This window comes from Cardiocondyla obscurior, linkage group LG02 (genome assembly GCF_019399895.1).
Source record: "Cardiocondyla obscurior isolate alpha-2009 linkage group LG02, Cobs3.1, whole genome shotgun sequence".
NCBI classification, from domain to species: Eukaryota; Metazoa; Arthropoda; class Insecta; order Hymenoptera; family Formicidae; genus Cardiocondyla; species Cardiocondyla obscurior.
In genome coordinates this window covers 973,262-996,918 of record NC_091865.1, presented here as the reverse complement: position 1 = coordinate 996,918, position 23,657 = coordinate 973,262, and the positions used below count along the sequence as shown (strand labels likewise).

Genomic DNA, 23,657 nt, shown 5'->3' with positions numbered 1-23,657 from the left:
CCATTGTTATTTTAAAACCGTTTTAGAATAATTTTAAATATAAAAACAGACTATGAATATCAGTACGATTTATTTTTTATGTACATTGAAAAGTATTTCGGTATACTACACGCCTCATCTACTTTTCAATATACAGATAAGTATAATATTTTAGAAATCGCGGATATACTCTCTTCTTATAGGTGTAAAATTTATTCAAATAAACTCGTTTTATGCATATGGTAACTGCACTTTACGCATTATTAGACATAACTGCCCACATTTATATAATATTCACATTGACTGTTATATTACACATTAATATTACATCGTTTATATATGAATGACATTCCTTATTTTTTTAAGCATTTAATTATTTAAATACAAATGTCAAAGAATCTTCGTTATCAAGTAACCTTTTATGATAAAACAAAGTTTTTTTTTTTCATTTATGGAAAGTTTCTATGGACATCGGCAGTCATCGTGTTAAAAAAAGCGCACGTAATAATTTTAATAAATTCAGCAGATCAAAGCGAGTTTCGTAGAGCACCAGCAATATAATACACTAGAAAATCCAAGAAAACGATAAGTAATTATATTATAACATTTTTTTAAATTTAGAATTGGCTAATGATAAGTGGAAACAAAAACAATTAATTTAAAAATAATAACAATTAATAACAATAAATTTAATTTAATTTAGGAAGTATGAATTTATACTTCCCCATTAAAAATTTTATTTTAATTGTGCATATCTTGCAACAAAAATGGTACTTTCACAGAAAATATTTTTTAATATACATATTTCCCATTAAATTATACGCATAGTTTTTCATCAACTTTGAAAGAATTTCACAAAAAGAGAAAAAAATGGAAAACTACACTTGAATGTATTCTTAAAAATACAATAACTTTTCAATAATGTACATTAAAAATTTACGAATTATTTTCGACGGATGTAGATATATCATGTTTATGTAATATGATATTTTTTAAAGCAGGATGAAAATTTATGAACAATTACCTTTAATTATTAACTATTTAAGAATTATTATACCTTCAACATAACATTTAAACGTAATTATTTTTACTTATTATTTATAAAATTATTCACATTTAACGGAAAACATCCGGTATACTTTATAATGTATAGATATAAAAGGTGCGTTCGGGAAGACGCTATTCGTGCCAGATATTAGAAGATAGTGTTAAATTGCACGAATAGTGTTTACCTAAACGCACCCATAATCTATGACACATTTATTATACATTGCATATTTTAAAAATATGTGACGAACAGATTACTTGCTGTCGCTATAAAGAAAAATTTTTCAAATTTCTTTAAATTTTTCTGCAAAAAACATTTCATTAAATTTTAACACTTTTTGTATATCACAAGTTTAATTAGAATTTAAGAACATGTTGATAGAAATATGCATTACTCCGCAATTTGTTTTTTTATTTCATACTTCGAGATTACCATCAAGAAAGAAAATCACAAACTGCAGTAAGCTTATTATCCAATAATAAACTTGATTTCGGGAATGCCACGTTAAAAGCAAATGCTCAATAACAAAGATTATCATTTAATCGATTCTTACTCCGTTAAACTTGTAATATACGTTAAGAAGTATATTTTTACCGATTTGTATTTAAGGTGCTTTTATCAAAATTAATGTTCTCAATGGTCTTAATAGTTTTGATAGTCGTAATAGTCGTCATCGTCGTCGTCGTCGTCATATCATTCCACATTCCGAATGTTATCTTGATCGGGAAGGAAGTTACTGAACAACGAGACAGCAAAGATCGCGGTTAGAAAATAAAGCGCGAGAGTGGTCGTCGCGGTAAAGAGTTGAGCATAATGATACCGCGAGTACCACGCGAGACCCAAAATGATCGTTAGAAGGCTTACTAGGAGCCTGCTCAAGTCCCAGTCGTTGTGTATGGAACTTATCCCCGAGCCGTTGGGCAGATCCGTGAAGGATTGCGAATTGAAATAAATGGACGAATTGTCCAATGTCGACGACGGTACAGTGGCCGGTCGCGGTTGATGCACCCAACAGTGAACTACACAATCGTTGAACAAGCCGCACTGTTCGAGGGTCTGAGTGTCGGGCTGTAGCACGCGACCATTAAACACTAGTCGTACTGCTTTACGCGCTTCCAATTCCATTTGGAAGTGCTTTCTGTGAGAAATGTAAAGACAAGTCAATCGGTATAAAATAAAAAAAAAATTAAAAGCTCAGATTATTTTTAAGAAAGCATAAAAATTAAATTATATATTTAATTATATAAAATTACCTTTTAAAATCACCCAGCGTTTCTTTGAGACCTCCTGTAACTATTTTTTGATCATCATTTATGAATTTCAATTTTATAGTGATGTCACTGCCACTATCGCTTGTGAGCGATTCTTCTGACGAGTTACTAGTAGGCTCGTTTACTGCAGAGTCGGAATTATTTTCCTTAACAGTGCTTTGTAGAGGCGATCGATTTGTGTCGTCTAACGAATCCATAGTTTCGATAAGCACCTCCTCCGTGGTCATCGAATCCGATCTCAGAATTTCTTGAGATAGTTCGGTCGTATCTAATATTATTACGACACAGATAGATTAAAAAAAATTTTAAATAAGTAAGCGAAAAAAATAAAAAACGAAAGGAGTATTTACCCACTGCAGCTGCATTTGGATAGCTCGGCTCCGTACTCTCGCTAGTGTTTGAAGCTGTTTCCAGCGCTGTTTCCTCTTCCACTGAATTGTGCAACCGATTATCATCTTGAACGCTAAGATTACTTGCGTTTGATTGAGCTCTCGGCAACGAGACACGCGTTGATGTTGCTCGGTCACGCAGTATAAGTACTGTGCGTATTAGTGGCTGATTCGTTATGCTTGTGGAGCACCAAGCAAACCATCCCACAAACAGTACTGCCATGACGATGAAGAAATTTGTAACTTCATCGCCTACTCCTTCAATCAATGACATCTTTAGATCTGTTCCAAAAACAATCTGTGAATATTAATAAAATTGTATCAATATCTAATATTACATTTCTGACTAATTTAAATCGAAACTAACCTCGTATTTATATTAATGTTTATTTAGTAAGCATAATTTTATTAATTTCTCTGAATTCCGTACTAACGTGTTACGTGGTTAGATGCTGGTAGAAAGTCCAAAAGGTGCTGACATGAAGCAACGGTTATCTTTTACACGTTTGACGACGATGTTACATGACATTTGCCAATCATCTGCGGCGACTAGCAGTCGGGAGAGCAGAAACGGAGCAAACGTAGATACATGGGATAGAAAGCAGCAACGGTAGCAAAAATCTGTCTTTAGTGAGGTTATCTTTTTACCAAAGAGTGAATTTATCAACACGGGACTGCGAAGTGAACACTGTTCCTCGAGATCGAGGAGCGGCGTCTCATGGCCCACTTCAATCCGATGCGATTCGGAGGGAACGTCGCCCGTTGGGTTCTCGCGTTTGCTCAGTCTTCCTTCTTTTACTCGCGAGCGAGCAGTCTCCTCGTCGCACACATGACGCACATAACTCTCTCGATACCGTCAACGTGTAGCGCGGGACGCGATAGCGATTGCAAACAGCGTGACGTTTACAATTGTCCGATCGAAAAACATCTGGGGACAGAGAGAGAGAATCAGAATAAGGGAGAGGGCGAGAGAAAAAGACGTAAATAATGGTCTATATTAGAAATACGCAACGTTGTGCGAAATCTATACGCGCGTGCCTGAGTTGATTAATAATTAAACGCATTTCTTGCGAGAGACTCGAATCGTTCCCGACGTGTGTATGCACACTGTCGCGGTCCGGAAAGAAAATGGGACCGAGGGTAGGAAGGGTCAACCTTGGCCTGCATCTTTTTTTTTTTATATGCTCAATAAATTATCATTGCTATTATCATTGTTACAAGCGATTTCAATGATGACGAACTGCGTCAGCTCTTACGACATTGAAGAATTAAATTATACGTTTAATACGCATTCGAAATTATTCGTGCTCGAAAGGCCATCAATCTTTTTTTTTTTGTTCTTATTCTTTCTTTCTTGTTTTTTTTTTTTTTATTACTTTTCTTGCTGGCCTTTTAACCAAGATCATATTTAAACGATATGTCGAGTGTGTATGTTGTGTACGGGTGTATGTTAATTTTGAGTCTCTAGAAAAAAACAAGTTGAATGTATTTAAATAAAGATGGAATAATTTGTAACGAAATTATGTACAAGATGATTAAAGTTTTCAAATAAAAATAGAACTTTGCATAATATATTTTCTGCCTTTATCACGTAAAAACTATAACTCTAAGTAAGTCATTTTGCAAATTTTATAACAGATTAATCCCTGCTTAGGTTTTTTTTTTTCTCTTAAAAAAAAGATAATTGAAACGTAAAGTCTTCTTACAGTAAAAATGCATTCGTATATCTTTATATAATTTTCATAAACCTGTATTTATATAATTCTCGTAAATCTTGATGAGGGAAGCAGGTGTTCTAGGTGTGACGGTTTTAAATGCAGCCTTAAAATGTTCTTTGGTAACAATAGCAGCGTCAAGATTCTCCTCCAAAGCCTTCATAGCAGCCTCGTGGCATATCGCTTGAATCTCCGCGCCAGAATATCCTTCAGTCAAACAAACCAAATCAACGATATTTACTTCTTCTGCGATCGGCATTTTTCGCAGTTTTATATCGAATATTTCGCGTCTAGTTTCCACGTCCGGTAGTCCTACGTATATGATACGATCTAATCGTCCAGGCCGGAGGAGTGCCTAAAATAATTATTATAGTAATTAATAATATTATATATAAAACAAAAATAAATAAATTAATTAAAAAATTGTAAATTATTCACTTTGCTGTTAAATAAAATAATATGATTATTCAATTATTTCATCAATTATAATAATCAGTAGATAAAACGTAATTTTAATAAAAAATTGAGAATTGAAAAATGTTAAAACGTATAATAAGATAGGAGACATATTACTTTGTCAATTTTATCCGGTCGATTAGTGGCCGCTACTAACGTGACGCTGCCTAAAGCGGTAACGCCATCGAGCTCAGTTAATAATTGGGCCAACACTCGTTCCTGCACGTTACTGCCGTTACCACTGGAAGACGAACCTCTTTCACCACCAAGTGCGTCTATTTCATCGATAAATATAATGGATGGTGCAACTTGTCTCGCTTTCCGAAATACTTCTCTCACAGCCTTCTCGGACTCGCCTACCCATTTCGAGAATAACTCCGGGCCCTGAAAGCAATTGCACAATGTAAGAATAAAAATATAAATCAACGTTTTCAAATGGCTTACCTTAATATTTAGAAAATTTAATTTGCTCTCGGTAGCGAGAGCTTTAGCGATCATAGTTTTTGAGCATCCTGGCGGTCCGAACATTAAAACACCTCTCGGAGGTGTGATGCCCATTCTTATAAATACTTCGGGATGCTTTAGCGGCCATTCCACAGCCTGCTTTAATTTTAACTTAAGATCCTTTTGACCACCAATGTCTGACCAATTAACATTTGAAACCTCCACCAAAACTTCCTTCATTGCTGAAGGCTTTGTTATGGTTAAAGCATAATAAAAATCGTTTACTGCCACTTTCAGTTCAACGTCGGATGCAATATTATCTTTTTGATAGCGTTTTACTGCGTTGATAATCGCTCTGGAGCATAAACCGTATAAGTCCGCGCCAACAAAACCGTGAGTAACGAATGAAAAATTCTGTACGTCCTCACGCAAAAGTGTATTGGGAATTTTCTCGAGTAATTTCGTCAGTATTTCCGTACGCATGTTTGGAGTTGGCACGTAAATTTCGAACTCCATGTCCAATCTGCCGGGTCTTCTCAAAGAACTGTCTATAAGATCTAATTTTGCAGTGGTGGCGATTACTAACACATTGCTGCCAGTGCTTTGCAAATCGTCGAACAGCATTATTAATTGAGCGAGAACTCTTTTCTCGTGATCTGTACTGAAGCTGGTTTTTTTAGGGCACAAGCTGTCCACATCCTCTAACAATACTATGCTGGGAGCTTTCAATATCGCTTTGCTGAACACTTCTTTGAGTTTACCTTCCGTTTCACCGATAGATTTACTGTAAATATCTGAACTGTACACAGTAAATGTGTTTATGTTAAATTCTGAGATTATAGCATTAGCAATCATAGATTTGCCGACACCAGAAGGTCCATATAGTAATATCCCTTTGCTAACATTGAAACGTTCAATGTTCCTGTATTTGCCAATGCCTATGGCAACTAAATCTCTTATATCAGATATAATAGCATCATATCCACCAATATCTTCAATTTTATATTTTTTCGTAGGGATATATTCTTTATCTTTATCTAAGATTGTCCATTTTGTTGTGTATAGCGCTTTATAAAAAGTTATTTTTGTAGAAATGTTGTTTAAATTTATGTTTTCAAAAGCTTTAGATAATTTCGTTGTGTTCTCTACTTCGGTTTGATTTCTCTTATTTTCGTCTGTTATAATTTGAACAATTTTATATATTAATTTCTTTCCATAATACGGCACGCTTATTTTATTGCCCACAACGAATATTTTATTTTCATTAAAACATTTTAAAATATTGTCTAATTCCACACTTGTATCAGATATTAAGCATTTTCCTTGTTGACTAATTACAATTTCCTTAGCAATATGGGTATCAAATGTCAAGGGATATAGTTTGACTGGTCCTGATACATTATTTAGCTCAATGGCTGAAAGTAATAAAACAAAAACAGAAATTAGATTAGGTATTCTTTTTTAAACACATCTTTAGAACTAAACTAAAACTAAGAATAAACTAAAGTACCATGTTTTGTTAAAGAAACACTTGTCAAACTTTTGTCACTAGTTGGCCAGGCTGTTTTGACAACTGTATCATCTTTTGTTGTAATTACAGTTAGTGATCCAATTGCAATATTGCAGAATTGTAAAGCAGACTGTGACACAAACACCATATCATTAGCATCCTTTTCAGAAATACATTTGGGTAATTCTATGAGATGTACAATATCATTAAATTAAAAACAAGTACATATTTATAAAAATTAATAGCTACACATACCTGTTAGTGTTTGGAAAATTTCTATTGTACTATATAAAACACCATTATAAATAAAAGAATAGTCCCAATTTTCTGTTGAAGGGGGACACATTGCTGCATGTAAAGAAACATCTTTTTGTGCCACAAAAATGCATTGACACTTGTCACATTGATGCCATAAGGACAAACTTTTTCTTGATTTAGTAGACATTCTGTAAAAAAAAAAAAATTAAATTAAGAAATATAGTACTTCAAAACATAATAATTCGTGTATTTTAATCGTAAAATAATTATTAATCACATAAACTAGAAACATTAGTACATAATTGTTAAAATGTAATAAAGTGCAAGGATATAACTTCGAACTTTTCCAACCGATGTTCTCTAAGTTAACGTGCCTTACGAAAAATGTGCGTTTTGGCCAGGAACTGCTTCTTTCGGTTAACTGGCACGCAGTCTATTATGCACAAAAATGACGCGAACAAATTAAGCGCGACTTCCAACCATACATATAGAGCGTTAGATTTATATTTCAAGCTTTTAGTACTTCCAGCACTCCGTCCAGCCCATCCGCAGTCCGAATGGTTAGGTTTAAAACATCTGAAGACGGTCACTATCGCCTGTGATTGTCAGCGCCACTCTCGTAACTGTACGCTAACCGCGCTAATGGCGCTAACGTCGCAAACTTTATAGAAGTAGCCGGTGCAACCGGTGAGTATACGAGATACGTTTTATTCTTTATTGATTCTGTAATTATACCAATATAAAAACGTGTGTGTGTATATATAATATAGTATATATTTATGTTCAAAGTGCAAATTTTGAATTAATTAATATTTTAGGTTACTTATCAAGCTAACCTTATACATAAAAATACAACAATAAAATGTCTAGTCGAGACTTTCGTCAACTGTCGATTTCGTCAACTCAATCAGGATATTTGATTAATTTTTTTATTCACGAAGGTATATATATAATTTCTTTTACACTGTCGAAAATAATTATTTTGAATGTTTATCGATTTTTATTAGCAATTATTTTCACAGTAAGTAATAAATTAACCGAAAAATTAATTTTAATCTTTGAAAAAGAAGTGGTCAATGATCTTTACTTATTAATTTATTTTTAATTTTAAGAATTTATTTTTAAGCGCGAGAGTGTTTGCAACAGATTTTGGAGTGCCATTCTTTTTTCAGGGAAAAAAAACAACCCTCCGTATTCCACTGGGCAGTTCAGTCGAATAGCGTCCTCCTCATCATCCTCTGCGACAAGCGAGATTGAGATTCGCGCACGCATAGTAATTTAAAAGTAATGATAATGACTTCCCACTCAATTCCTTCAACGATCTTGATGGCAACATGGATGCTAACGAGCGCAGAAGGTGGGAAAGGTGAAGGGGGAAGGCGAGAGATCTGGTATCATCAAACGCGATGTTTCAACCAAATGTAACCTTTTTTACCCTTTAACGCGTTACGACAAAAAGTAGTGAAAGAAGGAACAGTGCTTTCCCTCCTGATCCTTTTTTCTCTCCTTTATATGACTCTGTGAATTTTATTTTCAGATTACTTACAAAAGTTGAGTCTTGAATTGGTCGAGCTCCTGACGGCTATTAAATGTAGAAAACGATTAAGAAAAAGAAGATTCCGACAAATATTAACTGTAGGCTGGCTTACCTTCGAGATTTCACTAAGTTTATTTCTTCTTTTGTAGGGATGAAGGAAGTACTTGAAACATGAAAAAAGCGTACACCCGTGCGTAAAGTCGAGCAGTCATCTGTCGACGATGACCGGTCAAGGGAGGGTGACGGATGGTCCATCACGAGGCCGGACCTCGTCCACCAAATGAGATTAATAGAGATCCACCGTTGTCAGCCGGACATCTCCCAGTCGGTAGACGGCCAGTCTTCCCGCAGATCGCAAGCCGCGTGGATAGCAAACCCGATGCACGATCGATCTTCCCTCGATATTGCTCCCCTTCAATATCGGCCACCGTCTTTATCGAGTTTCATCTCGCATATACGGCACGTTCTTTAAAAAAAAAAAGAGCGATACTACACGTTCAAAGGCTTTGGAATTGTCTTCTTCATCATCTGAAGACTCGCGACAGAATTCACAAGATTCGCGAAGGAGATCACACGACGACCGGTCCTACGATCGCTTGCTATATCCGCTCAATAACCTGCGATGCACGTACGAAACACGAGGGGACGGTGGACCATTCTCGCCGGTTTCGCCATAGTTTGTGTGGCCAATTTGCGATTGGGTAAATGCCGATTAAGTTTTATCCTTTCTTTTTTTTTTCGCGTTGCTTTTCTGCTTTTCACCTTTCATTTCAGCGCACACAAGAACGTAGTATATCAAATTATACAAATATATAATTAACTTTGTTCATAAGTATAGAATATAAAAGGTTTTCTTTATTTTATTTTTTTAAAGTTTTCGTCCATAAATTTTTTAATAATCTCCAACAATGAAAGATGTATGTAATGAAATCAGATTCATATTTTAAATCCAAAATTACATCAAGTTCAATTTTTGCTTCAAAAAGAATTATCTGCAAAACGCAATTTTAATTTTTTTTTATAAGTTTAAAGTTACATATTTCATTTTTTAAATTTATTTAATGCACCTTGTTTAATTTCGAATTCTTTAATTATATGTTTCACTCATTCCGCGATTTTTGTTGCTTAGGTTTGTGCGACGAAGATGAAGGAAAAGTTCATTCAGAGGAATTGCGGCAGTACACCTGTTGTGCCCGATACGAAAAACTAATTGACGTCGGACACGGTGAGCGTTTAAAACGTTTTTTTTTTTAATTATTTTTATCTTTAATTTTACTATTTAATATATATACAAAAAAGAAAAAAATAAAGAGAGAGAGAAAAATGTAATGTGTGAAATTTAAAGAGATGACTGTAATGAGTAATTTATTACAAGGCTTCTTTGCGTGTGCAACACAGTGAATTAATATCGTACCCTGTTTTTAATCAATGAACGTCCCGCCGGGGGGAAGAGAACGGAACATCCGGTCACAGTATATATTATATCGCGAACATTTATTCGATTTGCACGATACCAATCTAAATAGATAAATTAATCAAAAGTTTATAAATTAATAAATTTTAAAGCATCGTCATAAAATCTACATCATTCGTACAGCTTTTAATAAGCGAAACGATGAATAATATAATTAAATGTCTATGCACACATCTAAATAAAATACTTTCGTCCTTTTAGGGCCTCGAAATTCGCGTTGCGCGCTGACTTCTTTTGCCGACCCTATTGGCTTCAATTGAACAGCGGTGACGTTTGACCGCTTACGAAGAAAGAGATCGTCTGCCAGCGCTTCAATCGAAATTAATATTTTGATTAAAACACTGCATGCCTGCTGCCGTGCAAACAGCTCCGTCTCTCCGTATTCGCTCGAGGTTCCGGAGGATAACCGACGGCGCGTTTCTCCTAAAGGCTCGAATCTAATTTTTATTTGCAACGTAACGTGATAAATCGCCCAGGAATCTTCTCACCACGTCGACGACAAATATTCCGGCGTTCTCCATCCCACGCGTTCACGTACCAAAATAGCAGAGTTGTACACTGCGATTCGGTCATCCTCCCCTTAGCGCCACCCTTTCTTAGGCTTTGTTCTGGCACCACTCTTTTTTTTTCTCTCTTACCTTCTACTTTGTAACGATATGATTTAACGCTAATTAGATAAGTCCACGCGCAGTTTCTGGAAATATACTTTACCCAGCCGATGTTGCGCACACCGATCCTTTATACCACAGCTTTTGACAGCAAATATGTAATGCTAATCAAATTTTTTTTTTAGGAATATCCGGGGAAGTTATTCAGATCGACGCTGGACACTGCCGGAAATTATGCCCGCGACATGTGTCTGACGATCCCGGGGATGCAAGCCGACCAGCGGTGGAGGTGAGCTCCCGTGCAAAGCTTTCTTCTCGGTTCGATCGTGCGATTTGAGTCGAAGGGACTCTACTACTTGTGCAGCGAAAGAGCCTCATATGCTCTGCACAGCGAAGATTGTTCGCGAAGACAAATGCTCGTCCTCTTCGATATATCTTCTCGGATATTCCTGATTTTTAAGCCGGTCAGAGAAGGGCTATTTTCGTTACGTGACGCAATCTGATCGGTTGCCGTAGCGTGAATATGGTTTTTTTTACATGCTACATGCCACGACGGAGCTCAACAGAATGCCAACAGATAGGGGACTTACCGGTGAACAAGGTAGAAAATGTTGCATGCGAGACGACCAGGACGACGTGTTTTACGTCCTTCGAAGGTCGGCTCAGCGCCGCGGTCACCGATCTTCTCCGCGGCGCCAGAGTGTCCAGCTACTAAATCTTGGAATTATGCGCCCGCCGGATTCCGCTGGATGGATGACGGTAGTCGCCCATTGCAGGAGAGATTTATTGAAACGGCCGATGTGATAGCGGGCGTGAACGTATCCTTAAAGCCGTCGTAAAAGAACCGGGAGTCAATTCTCTTTTTTACGCCACGCAAAAACTTTGGAACAGCTAGCTTGATTAGTTGCGAATTATTAACGGCGCTCATTAATTTTTAAAAAAGAAAAATATACTTTATCTTTTACTTGGCGATGTTCCTTTTAATATCGATTAAATCATTTTTTTTTTGGCGATTTTTTTAAGACTTTTTTTTAACATTGTTTAATTAAAAATAATTGTTTTCTTTTGCAAAATTTACTTTTAAAAATTATATTTAAGGATCAATCTGTGTGTCGAATCTCTTTATTCTTCTGCAATTATAATTCGCAAGATGCTTTCGTTTATTTTTTAGAAATGTTCATCGGATTCTCACTGTCGTGCAAGAGCGGCCAGGCTGGAGCGAGTGTCTACGTTGCAGGGTGTTCGCATAATCGAGGCTATAGACGCCTGCGAATGTTCACCAGAATCATCTTGTAGACGTGAGTCCTATATTCATCACGTGCACACCGGTACACCTCACCAAACAGTCGTGGATGTTGGAGTTTGCATCGGTCATTGTGGTAAAGGTACGATTTAAAACTGTAATTAAGAAAAAAAAAAGATTATTTTAATTGATAACATCCTTTAATTAATTTAAGAATATTCCTACAATTCTTTTTTCACGTTTAATTTAAATTTCGAACTTTTACATTCAAGTTAATGTTTTACTAATGGTCTTCTACGCTTGTTAAGATTTGAGCTGTAAACCGGTTCGGAATAACACAGTCAGCGTTAAAGGACCAAACGGTACGTAAACGTTGAATAAAACGAAAGATTAAAATGTCAGAAATTGGAGTAATTAATAAGAATCATCGCATCGAGATACTTTATTTTCAAGGTGACGAGATATATCAAGTGGTCGAGAAGTGCGGGTGCGCCGGTCATTGTCACCGGATGGACCACATGGAAACCGTACTGGATTACAGCGAGGTGGCCATCAAAGAAGGCACGAATACGACTGACGTGGTGCCTGTGGTCCGAGTACGAAATATTTGCTAACTAAATTGTTAATGAGGAATTAAAAGAAGGATTACATGCAGATGTATTATTTTGCAGTTTTGGTATTTATAAATATCTCATCTAGACATTTTTTTTGTCTTATTAATATTGGTCATTTTTTTCGCGACAGCAAATAAATGTCGGTCAATGCGTCGGAACGTGTCCAGGGAATGAGATGGAGACGTGTCTTTTACGAGACAAGAAAGAGCCGTCCAGGTGTTTAGCCGGTCTATATTCGAAGCAACACACTTGCACACCGGCGACATTTAAAGTGCACGAGTACAGGTATGATGAGAATCAAAACTTTATTCAAAATTTAATTTAAAAAAAAAATTATTTTTGAATAAATATTTCTTTGACATTTTAACTCGAACAATAATTAAAACACGATCAATTTAACATTATCATGTTTGAAACTTTTAGAACTCGACGAGGAGCAAAGAGAGAAATAATTCGAATTACTCAGTGTGCCTGTGTCTAGATTGAAATTTTTATTTCGCTGTAAGTGGTCACGAATTGAGTTGAAATGACAGAAAGAGAAAGGAAAAAGAAACAACTTGTTAAACATATTTTGTGCTAACACTCGTGTTCCTAAGTACATCATGTACAAATTCACGTGGCAGAATAAAATTGAAAATGTTTAAAATACCATGTAAGATATGTACGTACATTCGTTGCTGAAAATTATATGGAAAATAGTTTTATTTCACATACAGAAAAACAAGAGTAAATGACGCGTACTCCGTAGTATCTAGTTTTATGAAAAAGAGAAATACCTTCTCTGCATTTATTTGCGCTTTGCGTTGTTGAATTAATTTACGATAATAAGTTTAATCAAGAGAAACAACTCCATTTTTAAAACCATATTTTATAATTCTTTCGTTTCTCGGTAAGTATATTTTTATCACACTCTTCCAACAATTGCTAAATACCTTGTTATAATATTTTGTAATTTTAACAGGCGATGACGACGGTCCATCACGTAGGCGGATATGTATTGATAATGAAGAGCAAGATATTTTGCATAATGCTATTATTGATCACGCAATGCAGTCGTGAATTGATCCGAGAACTGGAATTAAAGAAAATAAGAATTTTACGAAAATAAAGCCGTCGACAGACAGGAAAAATTCATTGGAATAAATCGTCCAGCTTTCGCAAGGCCCTTGTTAGATACGATAAATTGTCGATGTCAAAAATCCGCCTCAAATATCGCTGCGATGACCAATCACATAACTCGGCACTTACGAATCTGCGGAATTTAGGAAGCGCTCGCTGTTTTTAATAGCCACGCAGTGTCATCGCTCAAGTACGACCTCGTATCTCTGTCTTTTTAAAGTTTCGCTTCTCTTATCGATCTCGACTAGCTAATCGGCCATCACAGAAAAAGAAGAACGTTCGTAAATTGTTCTTTTGAATCAGAGAAACTGACTACCATTTCTTTACCTGAAAAAAATGTTTTTAAAATATCCAAGTCTATACTTTATGATAAGAATACTTTTGGCTATTATTGTAATTTTTTGATAATGATTTGAATGCTGCTTCGAATCATTGATATTTTTCTTTTTTTTTCTGCAGCGAACAAACTTGAGTTTTCTGGGCAAATCTGCTAGTGGATTAAAGGGTTGAGGCAAGCATTGCTAGAGCGAAGATTGCACCGCGAGATCAGGTTGAGTTCTCCCCATTCCAACGACGGCAACAACAACGGCGAGGGAGAAGCGAGAAGAGAGCCAAAGTGCTGCGGGGGGCAAACGAGTTGCGGGGGAGGCAACTCCCGGAGTAGCATAAAGGTGACTCCTCGCGACCAAGACTTCCCATATGCCACTTAGCATCCCGTTCGGTTCGGTAAAATCTTTTTTTTGCGTAAAGTATAATACATTCTCTTAATCTGCCCTTCTTCCAACAGAAACACTTGGAAAAATAGGGCTCGCTGTTCTTCCTGACCGCGATGAAAGGGTAAACCGATGAGCGGTCACGGCGTTAAGTGATTATTTCGAGATTCTGCGAGATCGACAGTGGACCAGCGCGCAAACAAGATAAACCAGAAATTTAATCAAAGTCGCGGGTGAAACGTATTTTTTTTTCTCCGAGCGACATACGTGCATTTGCTGACGGTGATGACGAGAAGCGCGCCGTGCCGTGTTCTAGTGGTGCTGCTTTCATTAACGTCTCTGTGCGACGTTAATGCGTACCCGAAGTCAGAGCTGCGGATCGGGAACGAGGATGGCCTTGTGCAAGAATTCGAAAAATTATCGTGGCCCTTCGTTCAATCGACAGGTGAAAATGACCTCGCACCTCGTCGGGAGGAAGCTCTGCAAAAGATACAAGAGGTGATAACGCTATGATTAATCCACGATTCGATTACTATTTCGCGACTCGTCATTTTCTCGCCGAAATTAATTCATTTTAAGCTTTGCGTTCACGACGTTATTGCAGATCCTCGGCATTCGAAGTCAGAACGAGAATCTGGCTCATCGCAAGGTACCGCCGCAATTCATGATGGAGCTTTACAACACCATCGCCGATCCCAGCGGAGTCACGCGAGGTCGAAACCCGTACAATGCCAAGGTTGTGCGCAGCTTCGTCGAGAAGGGTAATTCTTTCAGTCAGTATAATCATGAAACTCGCGACACTTTCGTTATCAGAAACGAAAAAAAATACCGACCTAAACGTTCTCTATTGTTTCACGCGTAGATCCTTCCCTGTCGCACTTCTACTTCTTCAACGTTTCGGGATTAGAGATGAACGAGTCGGTGCTGGAAGCCGAGCTGCATCTCTACCGGAAGAAAACGCCGTCGAGAAACGTGCGTTCAGTGTCTGCGTCACCTTATTATCTGGTAAGTGCCTGGTACGGTCAATGTTGCCAATAAATGATCTTTAAATGCACGCGAGTCAAATGACGTCAGAGCTGCTCTGCTAACATGTTAATCTTGATGTATATGCGCAGATAAGGGTGTACCAAGTCCTGGACGATTGCAGTCTTGACGTGCCGGATTTGCACAGATTGCTGAACGTTCGTTATGTCAGCACGCACGCTTCCGGCTGGCAGGTAAGCGAGGAACATTTTAATTCCTTCACTTCCTTAAAAAAATTTTATACATATGTATATATATATAATTAATTTGACATTTTTGTTCAGACAAAAAATTAATAATTCCTATAATTTATATAAAGAGAATAATTTTACTGCAATTAAATACATATATCGTGTGAAATAATTCGATTCAACATTTGTACAGATATTCAATGTGAAGCGAGCTGTCCTTGGATGGATGAGTGGCGAGCCAAATTTGGGCCTCCTGGTGACAGCGCAAAATCCTTTCGAGGGCGAAACATTGGTGGAGTTCTCCCGCCGAAACGATTATCATCACAGTAAGCAGCCGATACTAGTGCTTTTCGATGATGACAGTGACTGGTCCAGCAAAAGATCGGAAATCGTGCCGCGATATTACGCCTATGGAAATCAGGAGAATAACAAGGGTCTAGCGTACGAAAAAGACGCAAAGAATGAAAAAATCGATCTAGAAAACGACCACGAAGGCGGCGTTGAGCGCTACAGAAAGCACAAAAAACAATGGGAAAACGGTGGTCAGCTCGAGGAAGTCTCTCTAACGAACAGACGCGAGCCGGAATTTTTCCAACGACAGAAGAGGCGACGCGACGAGAAAGAAGACGATCAAAAAGAAGCCTACCACTACGGCGATCCCCTGGAAGTGACAGAGCGCCGTCGTCGAGACGCAGCGTCAACCTGGAAAGACAGTGGCATCGTGTCTAAACGTCGCTCACGAATCACGCGGATTCTCACGTCGATGGATATTTATGAGAGAGCGGCGTTTCGCGCGAAGCTGGAACAGGCGGCGCAGAACAGGTCGGCGAGAGTTGCGGAACGACGACGTCGACCGGCGCGATCAACGGGCAACTCGTCAGAGCCGGGAAACGCGACCGAGTGCACAAGGCACGAGCTCTACGTGGATTTCCACGACATTGGGCTGTCGTCTTCGATAATCGCACCGGCTGGTTACTCCGCGTACCAGTGCAAGGGTGTGTGTGAGCCACCCCTCAGCCAAGACCAGCGGCCAACGAACCACGCGACTATACAAGCGATCGTGCACAAAATGGCAAAGGACGTCGGTAGACCGTGCTGCGTGCCCACCAAGTTGCTAGGCACCAGCATTCTTTTCTACGACGATAACGAGAACGTCGTGCTCAAGATGTACGAGGATATGATCGCGGACCATTGCGGATGTCGCTAAAGCACGCGTGATTAAAAGCTACGCGAAGGAAAGCAGTAGTATTTAAAAATAGAGGGGCAATGGAAAAGAAATTCCTGCTGGTATAAGTTAATTTTGTGATCGATTAACTCTTTTATGTTACGGCAAAAGGAAACTGTTGCGGTTTATTACCTTGATTTACTGACGGAACAATGGAGAATTTTTTTAACGCTGTCATTCCCAGAAGTTCAACGTGACGATTCTATCGTCGGCACGTTATGCGGTTACTTTTATTTTTGTATATAAGAGCATTCCCAAGTACGCGTGTATTAGCGTCATGTAAAATTAACGTATACGATTAACGATATGTATTGGTGTACTGTTAGATCGTTAGCTTAGAGCTTAGGTCGTTAAATTATTTCTATAAATGTAAAATTATAGACGAGCAACATTCAACTATACGTGTACATATATAAACGACAACGCGCTTCGTCGAATTTATTTATAGCCGTGGGAGAATAAAAAAAAAAAAAAAAAAGAAAAGAAATAAAGTATTTAAACGTGTGGTTTGAGTTATTGATCGTCGCAAACTCTGATTCTCATTCTACAGGCAAAATATGGCAAGTAAAAAAATGTATCTTTATCGTGTTCACGAAAAATATGCAACATTCTGACAACGGTAAATCGCACGAAATTTTTATTACGATCGTAATCGACCTCGCCCGTGGTTTTACGCGATTAAATAAAATAAGACGCCGTGATGTCGATTAAATAATTGCCCACGCATGAAATCGCGGCAATTTCGCAAGATTGAGCGAAATTGCGGGTGATCATGCGGTGCGCTCGTTCAACAAACCGTCACTTTATTCGCGTCCCGGCTTGTTTTCGTCCCTCCCGTCATGAACCGTGACCTCTTTCGTTTTTAGCACACGTGCCGGCATGACGGGGGGTCTCATTACTCGGTCTTCTAATTTTATATTCGTCTACTCCACCTTTCATATCTGTAAAGATGTAAAATATTATATTGTGATTAAGAGTAACTTATTAAAACTTGATACTCGAGATCGCTCTTCTGCCGCGTTGCATTTCACACACACACGTGCATACATCTCCGGCTATATTTAATTCGCGGTGAGTGTATTTTCGAATCGGTTTGGTTAAAAATAACCGAAACGCGTTTTACGGCATTCCGCCGTTGTATTTAAATTCTCGTAATATCGTACGTACACGTGTGCCTTTTACGTGAGGCATTAATGCTTGGCACAAAATTTCGGCAGTATCCAGTGCGACTGCAGAAAGATTTCAACGGCAACGATAACGATGTAAAAAATGTTTCTGTTGAAAAAGGATGTATATAAGTCATACTACGTGTAAAATGCTAAAAAAATTTGTTAATAAAAAAAAAATATATATATATATATATATTATAAAATAGTCAATATTTGTATAAATAAAATCAACTAATAATAATTATTTTGATTTGTTTGTATTAAAAAATTTTATTTTTGGTACCTTTTTTCCAGATTATTAACCTGATTATTATTATCCTGATTATAACCAGATTATTAACCCTCGGAACGAGAGCTACTACGGGCAACCAACGTACGTCATAACTCCGCTTAACGACGACGGTGTCTCGTGTGGATAACCAAGGGCTGCCAGGCTAGGCTATCTTGTTCTCTCCCTCTTATCCCGTCTTTCCTTCTGTCCATCCGCAGGCTGTTACAGCGGGAGACTTCACCGGTTCACAACTATGCGCCTAGTGGTAGGCCTTTGAAGTGATGCGCGCCGCGTGCGCCTACCTTTCCCCCCGTTCCGGGATCTTCCCGAACCCTCAGCCTCTTCGTTCTTTTGCCTATCGTCCGTCTTACATCACGCGTCATCGGTCGACTCGCTTTACCCACGTCGACAGGCTCTCGTTACCAGCGTTCGCGCGTGTGGAATACGGCCGACAAACGAATAGATCGGGCACCGTTCGTCCCGAGAGATTATCAAAAGATAGGCCACCCCCTCGTCGCTGCGACGACGGCAAAAATCGGGACGCTATGTCCTGAAGAAGCACAAAGGTTTTCTGAGTGATTTGCCGTATGCTTGACGTATTGATTGTGCACAGCACGCTAGTTATGTTCGAAACGTCGAGCACGGCTTGTAAGAAGTGGAACGTTGTCGTGCCGTTGAGATCGGAGCCTGGAGCGACAAAATGAGAGCACCGCTCGTGTTTTGCGTCGTGGCGATTTTTCACGTGATTTTCGTGGCTTCGCACGCCGAAGATCATCAAGTAAGTACCAGTTAGACAATGGGACAATTTAATTGATTTATCGCCAGAGCTTCGTCGTTTGAAAATTGTTGCTTCTTAATAGACGCTGCAGTCCCTTATCTAATGCATTGAGAAACAAGTCGTGAGTTAAATTTGCAGATGGAAAAGAAAATAATATATGCAAATAATCAAATCGGTGGAATGCGTAAACTTTTTTGTTTTAAGTTCTTGATGATTACCTCTTGAAATTTTTTCAAGGCATCGCTTTCGAAATATTATCAGCCATATTATCAGCCATATTATCAGCCATTATCAAATTCCTGGTTCACATTTTCTTCCTCTTGCACCTAAAGATGCTATTGATTTTTACAATATATTAATATTCGATTAAAAATAAAAAGAATATAATTCTAATAATTTAATCTTTATTACGAACCTTATCACCACTCCTCACTTTGTTCTTTTCCTTTGTGATTTTCGCTCAAAATTCTGTTTTTGTTACCGGCGGCAAGCGGCTACGCCATTGACGGGAAACTATCTTGCGGCATACCGTTTCTCAGAAGTAAACGCCCTGCCCCTCTGCACCCGGGGAGCGTCGTTCCTCTTCTTCTCCGCCTCTGCGTTCTTCTTATCTACGCGTCAAACGCCGGCGCCCTTTGATGTCGCTCTGCGAACATGTCAAGCCTTTTACGTATCGCGCGCAGTCATGCCGGTCATCGATCTCTCCATTTTGACGAATCGCCTTTTGATAGGCGCAAGCTAATTACTTCTGATAGCATTTATTTATGCGACTTCTGCAAAAAGAAAAAAAAACCAATTAATTACACGACGATTAATTACAGAACAATGATTATTACTGCAACGCAAAATTCCGACGCTTTGTTACCTTTTTTTTTTTCTCAGATACAAAATTCTACGATGACGCGAGACGTCGAATGCAAGGCGAATTGTACGAAATCGTTGCGGGATCAGATTTTAACTCTTATTTCGTCGAATAAAAAGGACGATTACAAACGCAAGGGGAGAGTCGATTCTTCGCGAATGAAACGTCGAACAACGCATCGCCCTCACACAAAGTCGAATGGAAAATCAAGAAACTCGACGATAAGGGGCAACAGAGGATTCGGACAACAGGCGGATCGCGTTTTACCTGTCTCTAACGAAACCCATCTTTACGAGAGCGTCGACGTATTTCTCTGGAATCGCACGAGCGACACGGAAAACGTTAAGATCCACATTGGCGAGTCTCTTGACGATTATTATCCATTTTATGGCGGGTTAGAGTCTCTCTTGACGAGACTGATTAAAGCACTGGAGAATAATTCCAAAGAAGACGACGACGACGGCGGCGACGGCGACGACGACGAAGACGTGTCAGCGAGCTCGGGTGCCGTCGACGACGAAGATCGCTGCCAGAAGTGGTTGGACAACTGGGAAAAAATAGAGAGCGTTTTTCCAGGTAAGAAAAAAACGAGAATTTACGGTCGACTTGGCGAAATTAATTTTACGAGAGATCTACGTTTTACGTGTGCGTCTTTGCAGGATCCGTTGCCGACCTGCCAGGTTGTCCTTGCCTCTATCCGAACGGTGTCTTCTACGACAACCAGATCTGGGACAAAAAGCGACAGAGGAAATTTCGGTGGCGGGACGTGAGCCATGACAAAGATAGGCTTGCGATTTACAAACCTGGTGCCGTTTATTGCGTCCAGACTTTACCGTCTCAGGAAAATGAGAGCGCAATTGTGCAGCATTGTTGCTACGGTGAAAATAGAAAATTGTTAACTCGTGGTTCCGGTGCCGGCACGCCGTACATCGTCAGCCCGGAGATATCGCCTCTTCTGCACGACAAAATCGACCTGCTGCCTTGGCGGCTTTGTAAGGGTGACTTCACCAGGTGAACACAAGTGCCACCTAATATATAAAATTGTTCGATGAGACAAATAAGCAATGTAAAGTAAAAGAAAAAAAAAATAGTGAATCAATAATTTACGTTACAGGTACAACGAAGTACGAATACCGAATAATAACAATAACTGCGAGACAAACCCGGATAACGAGGAGTATCGCCAACAAGTAGAAAGAGCAAAGAATTACTGAGATATAATATTCTCACGATAATACAGAAAAAGAATTGACGCTCGTTTAATCTCCGCTCCAACTGTTGTCGTTAAAAACGAGTAGCATAGTGTTAATAACGTCACTTACAAATTATTACCGATGATATATTCGATCTGTCGCTGATTTATATTATACTATTATGTCAATAATTCAAAGAAAAAGTAAATTTCGTTAAAAATAATGAAAATTCGACCTGTTAAATTTTAGTTGAACTGCTATTAAAAAATGAGACGTCTGATTCTGACTTGGCGACCTTGGCGTCGATTGAATGGTTTATTGAAGTCAGTAAAGAAGTATAGAAAGTGGAACTTACATACATACATACATACCGTGAATTGTCGGTGGCGGCTCGTAGCAAATTTTATCGGAACTAAAAAAAAAATGGTATACTCCTAATCTTTTAGTTCCGAGAAAATCTGTTACGAGCCGCTGTCACGAAGGAGTCAGCTGACGCGGCCACGAGGATCGTTTCTCGATGTGGATAATCACGCTTTACGTTCGATCTCGGACGTTACACAGTGATAAGCACGGTCTTATAATATAATTTAGGATGGGTGACCGCCTAAACACCGTGTCTTTTTCACATCAAAAAATATATGTTGAAACAAACGGGCTAATTGCCTTGTTCACGTGGCTCCTGGCCAATTAAACATTATGTAAATCTTGGCAGTTATTAAATTTAGAGACGCGATCGAACACTCACATTTACACATTACAGAAATTGTCATAGGAAGCATATACAGAAAGAAAATCAGTTAACTAATTTTAACATGGTTTAGAAATACGAATAATTACATATATACACTGGCATACGAATACTTACTGACGAATAAATTTATTTTTATCCTTCTCTATATATAAATTTACACATGACAGTAAGAGATGGAAAGAAAAATGTATTTTTCCAATCTGACATGTAATTCGAAATCATTTTAGCTAGAAATAATACACGACTACTCTTGGTATTCTGTATTATGTATTAAAAAAAAAAAACAATTTAATGATGTTCTGGTGGTCCTTTATCATTCTCTACTTGTACTTCAGGTGTGTGCGGCCAAATTGTTGGTTTATCCACATTTATAGCTTGGTCGGGATAAGCATCTCTGAAATCTTCCATCGTCATTTCAGAGAATGGCAGCAAATTCTTTATTTTATTTATTTCCGCTTCAGCAGTAGCAATACGATTGTTTGATTCTTTGATAAATTCTTCAATTTCAGCATGCTGCAACATATATCTTTGATTAGAAGTAAACTTAAACATATTAAATTCTAACATTCAATTGTAATTATAGGCCAGTTTCCTTTTGAAAGACAAATTAACACAAGTTAACTCATTTTTGAGAACAGGGTCTTGCAATTAAATGGAATATAAAATATATATTTTTATTAATTAAAATATATTATAAAAATAGAATTTTATTGTCATTTTATCTGCCATCTGCATTAAAAAAAAAAAAATAAAAAAAAACCCATAAATGCCAAAATGCCATACCACTTGCTTTTCTTCAGCCTCAATGTCAGAGGTATATTTATCAGCTGGAAATGGTACTTTCAGAGACTCATATTCTTTTTGAAACTTGTCAACTAATCCAGACAGTGGAATATTCTTTTTATAATAAACCCAATCGATTTTTGGAGGACTTTCTGGATTTGCAGTCATTCTATATCAGAAAAAAAGGAAAAATCTATTAATACAAACTTTATTCACAATGTTCATATATATTTATAATAATATTAGGATATCTGCTGTATTTAATTTTGGTTCCAAAGACATTACTTAGGACAAATCTGTATTTTATTATAAAGGTTATTTACTAGAAAGCTTTATTGAAGAAAACCTGAAACATGTAACGTGAAATTTAAACGTATGTGAAACATTCACGTTCATAAGAGGTTATCATCTATGGCATTTTACAGCATCGACTATAGAACTTATATATAAACAGATTTAGTCTTTACGCTCGGCAAATTTAAGGAAAATGTGTTTTTTTTTTCCTCGCAGTGTTTACGTACTCAATTGCACAGTCATTAAATTGTTTTAACTAAAACGAATAATTATGTAACGGGTCGTGTGCGAGAGAGAGAGAAAAGCGATGTTCACTGACCGTCGCAGGTGCTGATCGGATTTAGCTTTGAAAGCGGCGAATGCAGCCTTTTCCGTCTCTGGGATTTTTTCGGCAAGTGCCGACCAATTAATCGCCTTGATCGCCCTACGCGACATCCTCAATTCTTCGGTCCGCGGGTCTGCAGCTTCACACAGCACCAGCAGTACTGGTCTTTTACCACATAGACCGCACAGACGGCGCTGCCCGACTTTCCGAGTGCAGAGTGTTTGACTTACGACCGCGAGCTCACGACGCAGCTGCAGATTGTCAGAATTCGAATCCAGACAATGCAGACCTGATTCCTGAAAGAGTAAACCGAGGTTACTTTCGTTACCTTCCTTACTTCCCGTGCGAAGCGTGAAAGAAGATAGCATACAGATGCAGAGTGATGTTAAAAAAAAAAAAAAAGAAAAAAGTATA

At 38.1% G+C, this 23,657-nt stretch overlaps 6 protein-coding genes and 1 long non-coding RNA gene across 17 annotated transcripts; 3 read left to right on the top strand and 4 right to left on the bottom strand.

Annotated features, from left to right (window-relative positions):
- Positions 1-667: 667 nt before the first annotated feature.
- On the bottom strand, positions 668-3,462 carry LOC139111722 (transmembrane and ubiquitin-like domain-containing protein 1). 4 transcript variants are annotated; one of them, XM_070672204.1, is made up of 4 exons: positions 3,336-3,462; positions 2,649-2,985; positions 2,281-2,566; positions 668-2,165 (listed from the first exon to the last, which is right to left on the bottom strand). In XM_070672204.1, exons 2-4 carry the CDS (start codon positions 2,959-2,961, stop codon positions 1,721-1,723), a joined length of 1,044 nt encoding a protein of 347 aa, XP_070528305.1. In that variant the 5' UTR covers positions 2,962-2,985; positions 3,336-3,462; the 3' UTR covers positions 668-1,720. The 4 variants fall into 4 exon arrangements, with proteins under 4 accessions (XP_070528305.1, XP_070528298.1, XP_070528299.1 ...); XM_070672197.1 differs by having other exon boundaries at positions 3,055-3,393; XM_070672198.1 differs by having other exon boundaries at positions 2,649-2,969; positions 3,122-3,393.
- Positions 3,416-8,103, bottom strand: LOC139111656 (ATPase family gene 2 protein homolog A). Of its 5 annotated transcripts, none has more exons than XM_070672106.1 (7): positions 7,594-8,103; positions 7,068-7,258; positions 6,813-6,998; positions 5,303-6,717; positions 4,976-5,242; positions 4,436-4,757; positions 3,416-3,615 (listed from the first exon to the last, which is right to left on the bottom strand). In XM_070672106.1, the coding sequence occupies exons 1-7, from the start codon at positions 7,614-7,616 to the stop codon at positions 3,416-3,418; spliced, it is 2,604 nt and encodes an 867-aa protein (XP_070528207.1). In that variant the 5' UTR covers positions 7,617-8,103. The 5 variants fall into 5 exon arrangements, with proteins under 5 accessions (XP_070528207.1, XP_070528225.1, XP_070528216.1 ...); XM_070672124.1 differs by having other exon boundaries at positions 7,450-8,102; XM_070672115.1 differs by having other exon boundaries at positions 7,445-8,100.
- A 596-nt stretch (positions 8,104-8,699) lies between these two features.
- LOC139111750 (uncharacterized) lies at positions 8,700-14,315 on the top strand. Its single transcript, XM_070672235.1, has 9 exons — positions 8,700-9,308; positions 9,737-9,832; positions 10,875-10,978; positions 11,861-12,074; positions 12,241-12,294; positions 12,386-12,528; positions 12,677-12,831; positions 12,970-13,855; positions 14,125-14,315. Exons 1-8 carry the CDS (start codon positions 9,230-9,232, stop codon positions 13,025-13,027), a joined length of 903 nt encoding a protein of 300 aa, XP_070528336.1. The 5' UTR covers positions 8,700-9,229; the 3' UTR covers positions 13,028-13,855; positions 14,125-14,315.
- An 8-nt stretch (positions 14,316-14,323) lies between these two features.
- LOC139111695 (bone morphogenetic protein 2) lies at positions 14,324-17,300 on the top strand. Of its 2 annotated transcripts, none has more exons than XM_070672177.1 (5): positions 14,324-14,876; positions 14,983-15,139; positions 15,241-15,383; positions 15,494-15,595; positions 15,786-17,300. In XM_070672177.1, exons 1-5 carry the CDS (start codon positions 14,664-14,666, stop codon positions 16,797-16,799), a joined length of 1,629 nt encoding a protein of 542 aa, XP_070528278.1. In that variant the 5' UTR covers positions 14,324-14,663; the 3' UTR covers positions 16,800-17,300. The 2 variants fall into 2 exon arrangements, with proteins under 2 accessions (XP_070528278.1, XP_070528274.1); XM_070672173.1 differs by having other exon boundaries at positions 14,983-15,151.
- Positions 17,301-17,318: 18 nt separating this feature from the next.
- On the bottom strand, positions 17,319-21,406 carry LOC139111774 (uncharacterized). Of its 3 annotated transcripts, none has more exons than XR_011547274.1 (6): positions 20,534-20,622; positions 20,165-20,444; positions 19,451-19,808; positions 19,254-19,370; positions 18,270-19,134; positions 17,319-18,092 (listed from the first exon to the last, which is right to left on the bottom strand). It is a non-coding gene; the product is annotated as an uncharacterized lncRNA (long non-coding RNA). The 3 variants fall into 3 exon arrangements; XR_011547269.1 differs by lacking the exon at positions 17,319-18,092 and adding an exon at positions 21,326-21,406 and having other exon boundaries at positions 18,755-19,134; positions 20,534-20,925; XR_011547273.1 differs by lacking the exon at positions 17,319-18,092 and adding an exon at positions 20,701-20,822 and having other exon boundaries at positions 18,755-19,134; positions 20,534-20,623.
- LOC139111711 (isthmin-1) lies at positions 18,922-22,129 on the top strand. Its single transcript, XM_070672185.1, has 4 exons — positions 18,922-19,035; positions 19,918-20,473; positions 20,557-20,908; positions 21,012-22,129. The coding sequence occupies exons 1-4, from the start codon at positions 18,958-18,960 to the stop codon at positions 21,109-21,111; spliced, it is 1,086 nt and encodes a 361-aa protein (XP_070528286.1). The 5' UTR covers positions 18,922-18,957; the 3' UTR covers positions 21,112-22,129.
- On the bottom strand, positions 21,949-23,626 carry LOC139111755 (ATP synthase subunit d, mitochondrial). The gene is made up of 3 exons (XM_070672247.1): positions 23,238-23,626; positions 22,625-22,793; positions 21,949-22,354 (listed from the first exon to the last, which is right to left on the bottom strand). Exons 1-3 carry the CDS (start codon positions 23,609-23,611, stop codon positions 22,130-22,132), a joined length of 768 nt encoding a protein of 255 aa, XP_070528348.1. The 5' UTR covers positions 23,612-23,626; the 3' UTR covers positions 21,949-22,129.
- Between the last annotated feature and the right edge of the window lie 31 nt (positions 23,627-23,657).